The sequence below is a fragment of the Narcine bancroftii genome, chromosome 2, assembly GCF_036971445.1.
Source record: "Narcine bancroftii isolate sNarBan1 chromosome 2, sNarBan1.hap1, whole genome shotgun sequence".
Taxonomy (NCBI): Eukaryota; Metazoa; Chordata; class Chondrichthyes; order Torpediniformes; family Narcinidae; genus Narcine; species Narcine bancroftii.
This window is the reverse complement of record NC_091470.1, coordinates 367,313,094-367,326,463: the sequence shown is the minus strand read 5'-3', so window position 1 is coordinate 367,326,463 and position 13,370 is coordinate 367,313,094. Positions and strand designations below refer to the sequence as shown.

At 42.4% G+C, this 13,370-nt stretch overlaps 1 protein-coding gene and 1 pseudogene across 4 annotated transcripts in view; one reads left to right on the top strand and one right to left on the bottom strand.

Annotated features, from left to right (window-relative positions):
- The window catches only part of trappc8 (trafficking protein particle complex subunit 8), a 206,965-nt gene that overhangs the window by 9,846 nt on the left and 183,749 nt on the right, over positions 1-13,370 (bottom strand). For all 4 annotated transcript variants that reach the window (XM_069922556.1, XM_069922557.1, XM_069922558.1 and 1 more), the window contains 3 exons: positions 13,302-13,360; positions 2,829-2,993; positions 892-993 (listed from right to left, as the gene is read on the bottom strand). In XM_069922556.1, the coding sequence (XP_069778657.1) occupies positions 892-993; positions 2,829-2,993; positions 13,302-13,360 (326 nt within the window). The remainder of the gene's footprint in view (positions 1-891; positions 994-2,828; positions 2,994-13,301; positions 13,361-13,370) is intronic.
- Positions 1,131-1,666, top strand: LOC138752238 (large ribosomal subunit protein eL15-like; annotated as a pseudogene).

Below are 13,370 nucleotides of genomic sequence, written 5' to 3'. Positions count from 1 at the left end.
ATATATTCAATGAACCTGCCTCTACTGCTCTCTGTGGCAATGAATTCCACAGATTCACCACCCTCTGGGTAAAGAAATTCCTTCTCACCTCGGTTCTAAATGGTTTGCCTATTATCCTCGAACCATAGCCCCGGGTTCTGGACTACCCCACCATCGGAAACATCCCTTCCGCATCCATTCTGTCCAGTCCTGCCAGAATCTTTATCTTTGCTACATAAAGGATGCTGCGTGATCAGCTGAGTTTCTCCAGCATTTTTGTACAAACTACAATTAGAGTGCTTGCAGTTTTTCTTGTTTAATCATTCTATCCCTTTGTTTTGTGTATTATTTGTAACTTCTCGTCAGCAAAATAGGGTATTGTCTGATTACTACATCTCCTGGGACTTGCCTATTTGTGGCACCCTTCCCTCACCTTTACATAGTCCTGGTAACTACCCAGTCTTTATACTCAGGACCATCCTGTTCCTAATGTGACATAATCGTCGCTTCATTACTACCTTCTCCAACCTCACACAAGCAGAATTATACTGCCCTTGCCCCACAACTGATCTCGGTGTAAGGCTGCAGTGGGTTGCTGAACCTGGATATCACACCAAACAAACTTTTCCACTGTACCTCGGAACACATAGCAATGACCTTGAACTGAACCACAGGGGCCAGTGATTCAAGGAGCCATCCAACCACCACTTGGAGATGAGCTGGTTTTATCAGCATTCAACTAAAGCGTAGTTTGAAAATAGTGACGTGAGTATTTTATTTCATATGTGATTAATTTTAAATTGCCCAGATTTGAACGCATGTTTCGGGATCGCCAGCCCAAGTGCCAGGATCATTGGTCCAGTGCAATAAAACTGATGTGGATAGTAAAAACCCTCAAAGCAAAGGGATTACCTGTACTTGAGGTAAAGAACAGGCCTCTTTCCCAATTGACCGGAGAGCAACATGAAGTTGACCTTCTAAGATAAGCTGCTTGTTGTCTTCTACAACGTAAGCCTGTAACGAGAAAACGGACTCGACTCAATCTCAGCCATTGCACAACCACACTACTTGCACGTTTACACATCTATATTATCTAACATGCATCAGGAATATTTGATTCCGCTCTTCTGGTTGTGGTCTCATCATAAAGGATGGGGACTTCTAAGTAGAGGCAGGAACTATGGAGGAAGAAGCAGTTGGATAAGATGATGTTCCTGCTGCAGGTCTGCTACTGGCAATACCGCCAACTTTCAGCGCTGCACCGGGTTCCCTCGCCCACATGGCTCAGAAAGGCACGAAGGCTGGGCTGCAAGGCGAAGCAAGGCTACGTTATTTATAGGGTGCGAATTTGCCAAAGTGGTCTGTTCCCAAAGGTGCAACCTATGGTAAACCAGTGCATCATGGTGTCAACCAGCTTAAGTTTGCCCATAGCTGAGCAACAAGCTGGTCATTACTTTGGAGCACCGAGAGTTCTTGCCTCCTATTGGGTTGGTGAAGATGCCACATACAAATTCTTTGAGGTTATCCTCGTTGACCCATCCCACAATTCGCTGCAACCCTGATACCGAATGGATCATGAAGCCTACGCTCAAGCACAGAGATGGGTGGGTTGACATCTGCTAGCACGTTTGGGCAAGGGTCACAAATCCATCTTACTATTCCAAGTTCTCGTCATGGTGGTGCATGAAAGAGACTCAACACTGCAGCTCCATTGCTACCATTAAATGCCTATCTACATTTCACACTGGTAAATATATTTTTTGAGGGAAAAAAGGAGTATTTGATTCAAATCAAGTCTTTGCCTTGTCCAACAGTAAAGTCTCGTACAGCTTCTGCCATGGACCATTCATGCATTATTTTAAAGTGTAATCACTGCTTTTGTTTTACAGTTTTAAATTTAGATGTACAGCAAGGTAACATGCCCTTCGGCCCACGAGCCCAAGCTCTATTTAACCTACAACCCCCTGGTAGGTTTTGAACAGTGGGAAGAAACCCACAGACGCAGGGAGCTGCTGTAAATAACAAGAGGATCAAAAAAGCTTCCAAAGGAATGATGAGTCAGGACGAGGGATCATGAGTTGTCACATTTGATTAGGGTAATGGAAAGAAAGTTGATGTAACATTTCTACAACAAACCATTAATCAACAAGCTCTCACGAAAGGACATTTGACTGGAAGCATTAAGTGTTTTGCATGTTCTGCCTAATTTCACATCATTCCCCACAGAAGTTTCAATGATCATGTCCCAAAATAAAACACTGACTGTCCATTTCTTTCCACCTGACCCAAAGAGTTCATCCTGCCTCTCGCTGCTTCCTTATTGCCTCTCACCAGTTAGTTTTTAGTGAAGATGTTGATCAAATTACCCAAATACAATGGATTTATATGTCACGGGAAAGCTGTGGACATATTAAGGAATCAACTTTAAGGGAATTACCAGAACTGAAGTCATTCAAAATTTTAAACGTAGAGCACGGTAACAGGCCCCTCCAATGAGCCCATGCCCCCCAAATACACCAATTAACCTACAAACCTTTGAATGGTGGGAGGAAACCAGAGCACTTGGAGGAAATCCATGCAGACACAGGAAGAGCACACAAGCTCCTTACCGACTGTGCTGGATTTGAACCCGGATCACTGGCGCTCTAATAGCATCGTTTTAACCGTGCCACCCAAACTCTTATTTTTATTATATGCCTCAACCTTCAATTATGCTTTTACTAAGTAGCAGGATATGAAACATTTACAAAGTCACTGCTTCATTTTAGAACGTGATCTAAAAATGTGGAATTTCCTCCTCGAAGTCATAATATATTTTGATGTTCAGCATTAACGCTAAGGATACTGACCTTCCATAATACTATGATGTTCAGATCCACCTCGTTACACTTCTGCACTAATTTGGTGACATCGCCAGCCTTTTGTTTTCCAGCTCCCATGGTTGTCTGCATTGCAGCCTTGTGGCAGCAACTTTGAAAGAAGAAGTCTGCACAAGGAGTGGTGGAGCTGATTATCTGCAAAACAAGATACAAGTAACTCTCGGTGCCATTGCAGTACACAAATCTTACCAAGTCACAGACGTCCTGACACCCAGCAGGCAAACTGCAAAAGCTAAGGAAATACCATGCCTGGCACAGAAGAGCATAACACCCCTTACACAAATTGTCAATGAGAATATGAAGCGGTTGAGCAACTGGACTTCAAGACAAAGGTTGTTCTTGCTCCAATGTGCACCATGTGAGATTAGAAAGTATCTCTTTATGGAGTTAAATGCAGGAACTGGTTGTAATCCTGGGAATTTAGAATAAAGGATGATTGTATAGAAAACAAGATCTTAAGGGAGTAGGATGGAAGTAAAGATGTTTCCCATGTCAGAAATGTCTAGTGCAGGGGTGGCCAAACTTGCTTTAACACACAAGAGTCACATACTTCAGATGTTTGAGGGTCCCAAGACATCTTATTGCAAGCCACGCCCACTAACACTACCATTGTGAGCACCAGCTTGTACCATTCCTGTCTCAGACAACATATTTCTGTGAGCTGCACATTAGATGTCAAAGAGCCACATGGCTGGTGAGCCGCAGTTTGGCCACCCCGGTCCAGAAGCACAGTCGCCAAATTTAAGAGGCTCTTAGACAGGCACGTGGATGAAAGAAAAAGAGGGTTACGGGGTAGGAGGGTTTAGGAATATATGGGTCAGCACAACATTGAGGGCAGAAGGGCCTGCACTGTGGCAGATTATCTTTGATACCTATGACTGTGTGGCTCAGTACGACACCAGTTTTGGTGACAGGCTGTATAAAAGCGGGTGATAAGACAGCATGCAGAAGGGAGATTGAAATGGTATACGGGTACTCCTCGATTTACGCCTTATGCAGCTTATGTCCATCCTCACATACAACTGAAAATCCCCCTCCCCCGATGATGATCAGATGGATCCCATCTCTCTTCTGCAAAGATTGTCACCCACTGTTCAACTTGCAGCTTTTTGCAAACATCTGCCGTTCATTTCTCCAGTGACTGTTCTTCGATAGCCACTTGCCGCTGCAGACGTGTATCTGAAGCTCAGTGCCCGAGCACAGTATGCCCTGGTCAATTTCCACTTGTTTCCCTCCACCTCTTCCCCTCCCCTCCTCCTATCTCTGCTCACTCTTGATGTTTGAGATCTGCAAATGTGACCCAAGCTTCTGGTGGTATCCTCAGGCCAGCGGCTCGCTTCCCACTGAGTGCTGGTCGTCCTTCCTCGGCGTGTTCAGATGACGAGCGAAATGCCCCTCCCTCCCCCGCTGCTCCAATGACAAAATCGGCAACTTCACCTCCAAGAGAGAGCGCAGGCAATGGACCTGATTCAGAGGTGGCCAACCTCTCGTGAGAGCTGTCCTTGGTGGTCGGCACGTTGAGATATTTCACTGCACTTTAACCCCTTATGTCCCCTTTTTTTTCTGATTCTGTTGCTCAATATTCTGACAGTCAGACAGATGTTAGAAGTCAGTAGAGTCCGCGGGGTGGTAAGGGACCATAGCACCACAGAGAACGAGAAAGATTTAGAGAAGGAGAACAGAAGGAAATCGATCATTTTACTCTTGAAATCGATCATTTTACTCTTCAGTATCACAGGTAGGGCAATTCTGACATACGTCCATTCCGACATATGATTGGTCATCCAGAACGGAACATGGACGTATTTCGGGGAGTTACCTGTATTGACAACAACCTCTCATTCAATGTCTCCAAGACCAAGGAGCAGATTGTGGACTTTAGGAAGGGAAAACCAGAGGTAAACGAACAATCCAGTGATCACAGGGGTGGGGGGGAAGAGAGATCAGAAGTTGATGAATAACTTTAAATTCCTGGGTGTTACTATCTCGGGGAATCTGTCCTGGACCCATGATATAAAAGTAAAGGTCCCATTATTGTCATTTAGAAGGTAAGATACATGAAATTCTTTAACTTTTGTCTACCGTATGGCAGACAGAGAGTCACCACTTAATCCAGTGCCTCTCTCAGCAATGCACAACCCCTGGTGTTCCTAAGCGGTCTCCCCTCCAAGTACTGGCCAATCCTGAGCCTGCTTAGCTTCTGAGATTAATCTCATGCGATTTTATTAATGTCATCATGAAGAAAGCATGGCGACGCCTCTACGTCCTCAGCAGTTTGCGGAGGATCGGTATGTCGTCAAAAATGTTGGCAAGCTTCTACGGATGTGTGGTGGAAAGTGTGCTGACCAGCTGCATCACGGCCTGGTATAGGGGAACTAATACCTCTGAATGAAAAATACTCCAAACGTTGTTGGATTCAGCCCAGTACATTACAGGTAAAACTCTACACCATCGAGAACAATGACATGGAATCCTGCCAGAGAGCACACTGGGGGGATAGGAACTAGTACGAAAGGGTGCCCACTGGTCACGGCAGACTGTGGGCCAAATGGCCTGTTTCCATGTTGAACGATTCTATGACTCCATGGCAGCATCATCCCTGAAGTGCAGGTACATCAATCTTATTAACACAGCATCATTCCTCATTCAGCCATTTGCTACACAACCTAGAACCTCAGAACATTTTGCTGAATAAAACCATATTGATCAGTAATATGAACTTTGATATATTCTGGCCTTTGAGAGCACCGAATTTGAGGCCACAATGCTAAATTCAAGGAGGACGCAAGAAAATCTTGACACTGTGAGAAAGCACAAGCATCTTTGCTCTTCAAGGTCCAATCCACTGATATTTTTGGTCAGACCATATCTTGAGTATGGTTTTGGTTTCCTTACTAAGGAAGAGTTTGAATTCATTCAAGCATTTCAGCAGATATTTGCCAAACTAAGATCTAAGATTGTGTTTTGAGAACAATCAGGACAGGTTAGGCTCGAGTCCACCAGCATTTATAAGAGGAGGAAAACTAAATAAGGTTGCGTAGGGTTTGGGAAGGTTTTTTTTTATATTTTTTATTTTTTTTTATTATTTTTTTAAATTTTTTATTTTTCACACCATAAGTCACATTAGCCATGATATACACGGGTTTGGGAAGGTTGGTGTGGAAAGGATGTTTACTCATGTGCAACTAGACAGAGGTCACTGTTCAAAAATGTCATCACCTATTTAAGATAGATGAGGTGAAACTTCATTTCAGATGTTTGTGAATCTTGGGACTTGCCAACAAGCCATTGAAAGTCTTGGAATACTTGAGGCAAAGGTAGATCGATACTTGATGAGCAGGGGAGGTTAAAAGGGCACTGGAATGCTGTGTTGGGCGCAGGAAGAAACCTGATCTGATTAAACGGCTGGGCACACTCCTGCTCTTAATTCATACATTTGGGACAAGACTGAAAAAATGAAAGATCACATTGTTGATGAGGTCACAGTTAGCGCACCAGTTAGCGCAACATTGTTACAGCGCCAGTGAATCGGGTTGGAATCCGGCGCTGTCTGTACGGTTGAACATTCTTCCTATGTCTGCAAGGATTACTTCTGGGTGTCCAGTTTCCTCCCACCCTTCAAAAATGTACACGGCTGTAGGTTAATCGGGGTAGTTGGGCTGCACGGGCTCGTGGGTTGGAAGGGCCTGTTACCATGTTGTATGTCTACATTTAAAATATCTTGAACTGACCTGGCCTGTCAAATCAGCCAAATAAGTTTATGTATTTATGTATAGATATATCACAACAAGAGACTGTATTGCATTTCGAGTGAGTTATTCAGGAGTATGGAGCTAAGTGCTGTGGAGTCATGAGTGCTGGTATGTTTTTGACTACAACCCGAATAGATCAGGGCTTTAAAGATGCTATACCAACTTTGTGCGCCTTTATTCTGTTTTCTTTTTTCCCTTTTTCCTTATACACCTAAATTAATCAAGACCATTATGAAGTAAGTTGTTAACATTGTGAGAATGGGAGGAGTGGAGAAGGATGGATGGTTAAAAGATTTAATAAGGGTAACTGATGGTGGGAATATTGAAATTTATTAGTTTTAATATTAATGGAATACAGAACCCAATAAAATGGAAACAATTATTAATTATTAAAAAAAAAACCAAAAGTGGATATTGCTTTTTTACAAGAAACACATTTGACAGAAAAAGAGCATGAAAAATTAAATTGGATTGGGTTGGAATGGTATTGGTATCTTCATTTAATTCAAAAGCTAGGGATGCAACAATATTAAAACATAAAAATTTACCAGTGAAAGTATTAGACACACTATAGATTTAGCAGAAAGGTATGTAATGGTTGACTGTCAAATTTATTCAGAATATTGGACTTTAATGAATGTGTATGTGGCTAATGTAGATGATGGAAAATTCATACAAGATATATTGATGCAATTATCAAATGCTAAACAAAAAATTTTATTAGGAGGGGATTTTAATTTCACATTTGATTCAAAATTAGATCAGGTGATAAAATTATAAAAACTGTGTGTGTGTGTGTGTGTGTGTGTGTGTGTGTGTGGTGTGTGTGTGTGTGTGTGTGTGTGGTGTGTGGTGTGTGTGTGTGTGTGTGTGTGTGTGTGTGTGTGTGTGTGTATTTCTTTGTAGTGGTCGGATACACGTTTATGGTCTCTGCATAGTTTCAATCCAGAATTCAAAAGATTGAATATCAAGCACAAGTTCTATCTGATCATTCACCCCTAATTCTCTCAATTTCATTGGAAGAACAAAATGTAGGTTAAAGATGGAGATTTAATGCAAAATTATTAAAGAGGAAGGATTTTTGTGATTTTATGAGACAGAAAATAATTTTTTTTCTAGAAATCAATGGCAATTCAGTAACAAATAAGTTTATAATATGGGACACTATGAAGGGATATTTAAGAGGTCAAATAATAAGTTGTAATTTTAAAATAAAGACAGAACATATAAACAAGGTAGACCAGTTGGAAAAAGAAATATTGAAATTAGAGAAGGAATTGCATATGCAGAAAAATGATGAGAAAAAATCTTATTGAAATCAAGAAAATTGAGACTTAATACAATACAAACTGATAGGGTAGAAAGGGATTTAATGAGAACGTTACAGAAGTATTATGAATTAGGTGAAAGAGCTGAAAGTTTTAGCATGGCAGTTAAAAGCTGAGCAAGTTTCCAGAACAATAAGTGCAGTGAAGAAAGGAAATGATCAAGTCACTTACAAGATGCAGGAAATAAATGATAATTTTAAGAATTTTTATGAAAATTTAAATCAATCAGAATCTTTGAAAGATGAAAAAAAAGGAATATTTACAAGTTAAATTACCTATGTTAAATACAGATGAAAAATTAGAGTTAACTAATTCTTTTTCTGAGAGAGAGGTTTATGAGATTTTGATCTCATTGCAAAACCCACCAGAATTTTACAAAGAATTTAAGGAATTATTAATTCCTGTATTAATGGGTGTATTGGATAAAATGAAAGAGGTACATGACTTGCCAGAATCTTTTAAAACAGCATTAATAAGTTATTCCAAAAAAAGGAAAAGATATTTTACAACCTTCTTCTTGTATACCTATAATCATTATTGAATACAGATTATAAAATTGTATCTAAGTTAGTAGCTAATCAATTAGCTAAATATTTACTAAAATTAATAAATAGAGATCAGTCAGGTTTTATTAAAAATAGATGATCTGTAGGCAATATATTTAAATTTATGAATTTAGTAAGTGTAGAACAGAAAGAAACGAAGCCAGCAGTTGTGGTTCCATTAGATCCAGAAAAAACATTTGATAGATTAGAATAGGGCTTTTTATTTTCAGTATAAATACATTTGTCTCATCCAGGGTGAGGGCCTCATCCAGCTCTAGCCTTAGGGGCTGTTGAGGGAGCTGGAGCAGGGCGGAATCTTGGACTGAGCGGTTGGCACTGAAAAGAGATTGGAAGTGTTCTGACCATCGGTTGAGGATGGAGATCTTGTCGCTGAGGAGGACTTTGCCGTCTGAGCTGCGCAGCGGGCTTTGGACTTGGGGTGAGGGGCCGTACACAGCCTTTAGAGCCTCGTAGAAACCCCTGAAGTCGCCAATGTCCGCGCTGAGCTGGGTTCGTTTGGCGAGGCTAGTCCACCACTCATTTTGGATCTCCCGGAGTTTGCACTGAAGATGGCTGCATGCGCGACGTAAGGCTTGTTTCTTCTCTGGACAGGACGGCTTTGTAAGGTGAGCCTGGTGGGCAGCTCGCTTCTTTGCCAGCAGCTCCTGGATTTCCTGGCTGTTTTCGTCAAACCAGTCCTTGTTTTTCCTGGAGAAGAAGCCCAGTACCTCTTCAGTGGATTGCAGTATGGTAGTCTTCAACTGATCCCAGAGGGTTTCAGGGGACGGGTCCGTGAGGCGGGTTGCATCGTCGAGCTTTGCTTTGAGGTTTGCCTGGAAGTTTCCTCTCGCTTCGTCTGACTGCAGGTTTCCAACATTGAACCTCTTTCTGGGGGCTTTATTGTTCCTGGGCTTTGGCTTGAAGTGAAGGTTGAGCTTGCAGCGAACCAGCCGGTGGTCAGTGTGGCATTCCGCGCTGGGCATGACCCTGGTGTGGAGCACATCTCATTTGTCACTTTCTCGCACCAGGATGTAGTCCAGGAGGTGCCAGTGTTTGGATCGGGGATGCATCCAGGTGGTCTTAAGGCTGTCCCTCTGCTGAAAAAGGGTGTTTGTAATGACAAGTCGCTGTTCTGCGCAGAGCTCCAACAGGAGGCGCCCATTGTCGTTGCACTTGCCGACGCCATGCTTGCCCAGGATTCCAGGCCAGGTTTCTGAGTCTTTGCCGACGCAAGCGTTGAAGTCGCCAAGGATGACAACCTTGTCGGCTGTAGGGGTGCGTCGGATGAGGTTGCGCAGGTCGGTGTAGAACATATAAGGCAATCGAACAACTGAAAAGTGGCAAAGCTGCAGGTATGGATGGAATCCCCCCAGAGGTCTGGAAGGCTGGCGGCAAAACTCTGCATGCCAAACTGCATGAGTTTTTCAAGCTTTGTTGGGACCAAGGAAAACTACCTCAGGACCTTCCTGATGCCACCATCATCACCCTGTACAAAAACAAAGGTGAGAAATCAGATTGCTCAAACTACAGGGGAATCACGCTGCTCTCCATTGCAGGCAAAATCTTCGCTAGGATTCTACTAAATAGAATAATACCTAGTGTCGCCAAGAATATTCTCCCAGAATCACAGTGCGGCTTTCGCGCAAACAGAGGAACTACTGACATGGTCTTTGCCCTCAGACAGCTCCAAGAAAAGTGCAGAGAACAAAACAAAGGACTCTACATCACCTTTGTTGACCTCACCAAAGCCTTCGACACTGTGAGCAGGAAAGGGCTTTGGCAAATACTAGAGCGCATCGGATGTCCCCCAAAGTTCCTCAACATGATTATCCAACTGCACGAAAACCAACAAGGTCGGGTCAGATAGAGCAATGAGCTCTCTGAACCCTTCTCCATTAACAATGGCGTGAAGCAAGGCTGTGTTCTCGCACCAACCCTCTTTTCAATCTTCTTCAGCATGATGCTGAACCAAGCCATGAAAGACCCCAACAACGAAGACGCTGTTTACATCCGGTACCGCACGGATGGCAGTCTCTTCAATCTGAGGCGCCTGCAAGCTCACACCAAGACACAAGAGAAACTTGTCCGTGAACTACTCTTTGCAGACGATGCCGCTTTAGTTGCCCATTCAGAGCCAGCTCTTCAGCGCTTGACGTCCTGCTTTGCGGAAACTGCCAAAGTGTTTGGCCTGGAAGTCAGCCTGAAGAAAACTGAGGTCCTCCATCAGCCAGCTCCCCACCATGACTACCAGCCCCCCCACATCTCCATCGGGCACACAAAACTCAAAACGGTCAACCAGTTTACCTATCTTGGCTGCACCATATCATCAGATGCAAGGATCGACAACGAGATAGACAACAGACTCGCCAAGGCAAATAGCGCCTTTGGAAGACTACACAAAAGAGTCTGGAAAAACAACCAACTGAAAAACCTCACAAAGATAAGCGTATACAGAGCCGTTGTCATACCCACACTCCTGTTCGGCTCCGAATCATGGGTCCTCTACCGGCATCACCTACGGCTCCTAGAACGCTTCCACCAGCGTTGTCTCCGCTCCATCCTCAACATCCATTGGAGCGCTTTCATCCCTAACGTCGAAGTATTCGAGATGGCAGAGGTCGACAGCATCGAGTCCACGTTGCTGAAGATCCAGCTGCGCTGGGTGGGTCACGTCTCCAGAATGGAGGACCATCGCCTTCCCAAGATCGTGTTATATGGCGAGCTCTCCACTGGCCACCGTGACAGAGGTGCACCAAAGAAAAGGTACAAGGACTGCCTAAAGAAATCTCTTGGTGCCTGCCACATTGACCACCGCCAGTGGGCTGATATCGCCTCAAACCGTGCATCTTGGCGCCTCACAGTTTGGCGGGCAGCAACCTCCTTTGAAGAAGACCGCAGAGCCCACCTCACTGACAAAAGGCAAAGGAGGAAAAACCCAACACCCAACCCTAACCAACCATTTTTCCCCTGCAGCCACTGCAACCGTGTCTGCCTGTCCCGCATCGGACTTGTCAGCCACAAACGAGCCTGCAGCTGACGTGGACTTTTACCCCCTCCATAAATCTTCGACCGCGAAGCCAAGCCAAAGGAAATACATTTGGAATTCCAAATGCTTTATAAATTGAATAAGAACATTATATAAGCAACCAAAAACTAAAATAGTTACAAATAGACAAATATCAAAAGCTTTTCTATTATAAAGATAATCGAGACAAGGAAGTACGTTATCACCATACGTTAGACCGGCAGTGTGAGTCGGGCGGGCGGGGGGGGGAAATACGGCAGAGTGACTGTAAGTGGGTGGGGGTGGATACGGCAGCACAATTTGGGTGGGCTTAAATCTGGATTTCCAAAATCCAGAAAAATCCAAAATTTGGAACACACTGTCCCCCAAGGATTCCGGATAAAGGATTGTGTACCTGTATGTATAAAATTGCAAGATAGTATGGGGAAAAAGGATTTATATAAATCTAAATGAAGGTGGGAAAAAGATTTAAATATACAAATTCAAGAAAAAATATGGCCCAGATTGTGTCAAGAGAGTGTTCCAAAAACGATTAATGCCAGATATCAAATGGTTCAATACAATTTTCTACCTCAACTATACTATTCTCCATATAAAATAAATTAACTCCAATTATTTTGACAAATGTTTCAAAGGTAAAAGGGACTTTTTTTTACATTTGGTTTGGTCCTGTGCAAAAGTGGAAGAATTTTGGAAAGATTTCAGTATATTATTCGGACAAATTATGAAGATAAAAAATACAACAAGATCTGAGAATATTTTGCTTGGTAATATATATGAAGCAGATATGAAATTGGAGTTGGATAAACATCAAATAAAATTTTTGAATATAGCAATAGCGGCAGTGAAAAAATGTGTAGCAATAACGTGGAAGATAGAGAATTTTGTATCAATAGATAAATGGAACATTGAAATGCAAAACTGTTTCCCATTCGAAAAAATTACTTATAGTTTAAGGAATCAGATCGGGAGTTTTTATAAGATCTGTGAACCGTATATGGATTTTGTGAATAAAGCCCATCCACATTCTGCACGTCACCCACTCCTCTCAGTTAAAAGTTAATAATTAATAGTTAGAAAATAAAACAACTATGGCAATAATGACAAATGTATAGATTTAGGTGTTTTTCTTTCTTTCTCTTTTTCTTTCTTTGGGGGAAGGAGGGAGGGGGTGGGGAGAAAATAGATCATTTTTTTGTATCATTTTGTATTATGTTGTTATAAGATATTTATCTTTATTGACTTAATGTTTGTATTGGATGCAAATGAGAAATAAAATTTTCCAAAAAAAAGTTTTTGTGTTTGCCACAAAATATCAAGTACAGTGAGTACGGCTCTTTTGCGAGCAGACTAATAGGCTATCTCCAACATATATCCAGCCATACAAAGATTACAATTTATAGAGTATAGGATTACCATGAAAAGATCAATTAGCACCAAGCAAAGGCAGAATGAGAGCACTGTTGTAGGGTTCAGTAAGCAGCCTTATTGGTGCGGGAAGAAACTGACTTGAAGCCTGTGGGCGTGTGAGTGATTTTGAACCTTCTCCCCGAGGGGAGGAGTGAGAAGAGAGTGTGTCTGGGGTGTGATGTATGATAGATTGAGTCTGGAAGGGAGGGAAGTTTGTGTGATGTTCTGAGCTGCATTCAGGACATTTTAAATAACAATGGTATAAGCTCAACAATTAATAACCATTTCAGTACATCTCAGAATGATCAATTCATGTTTAATTGTTGCTCATAACGTCTTGAAAGTTTCAGGAACATTTAGTGAAAAGACATAAACCTACTCACCTGCTCCTTTCCCAGAACGATATCTGCAAATATATACTTTCCTTCTGTACACGAGGTAGCTATGAAAGA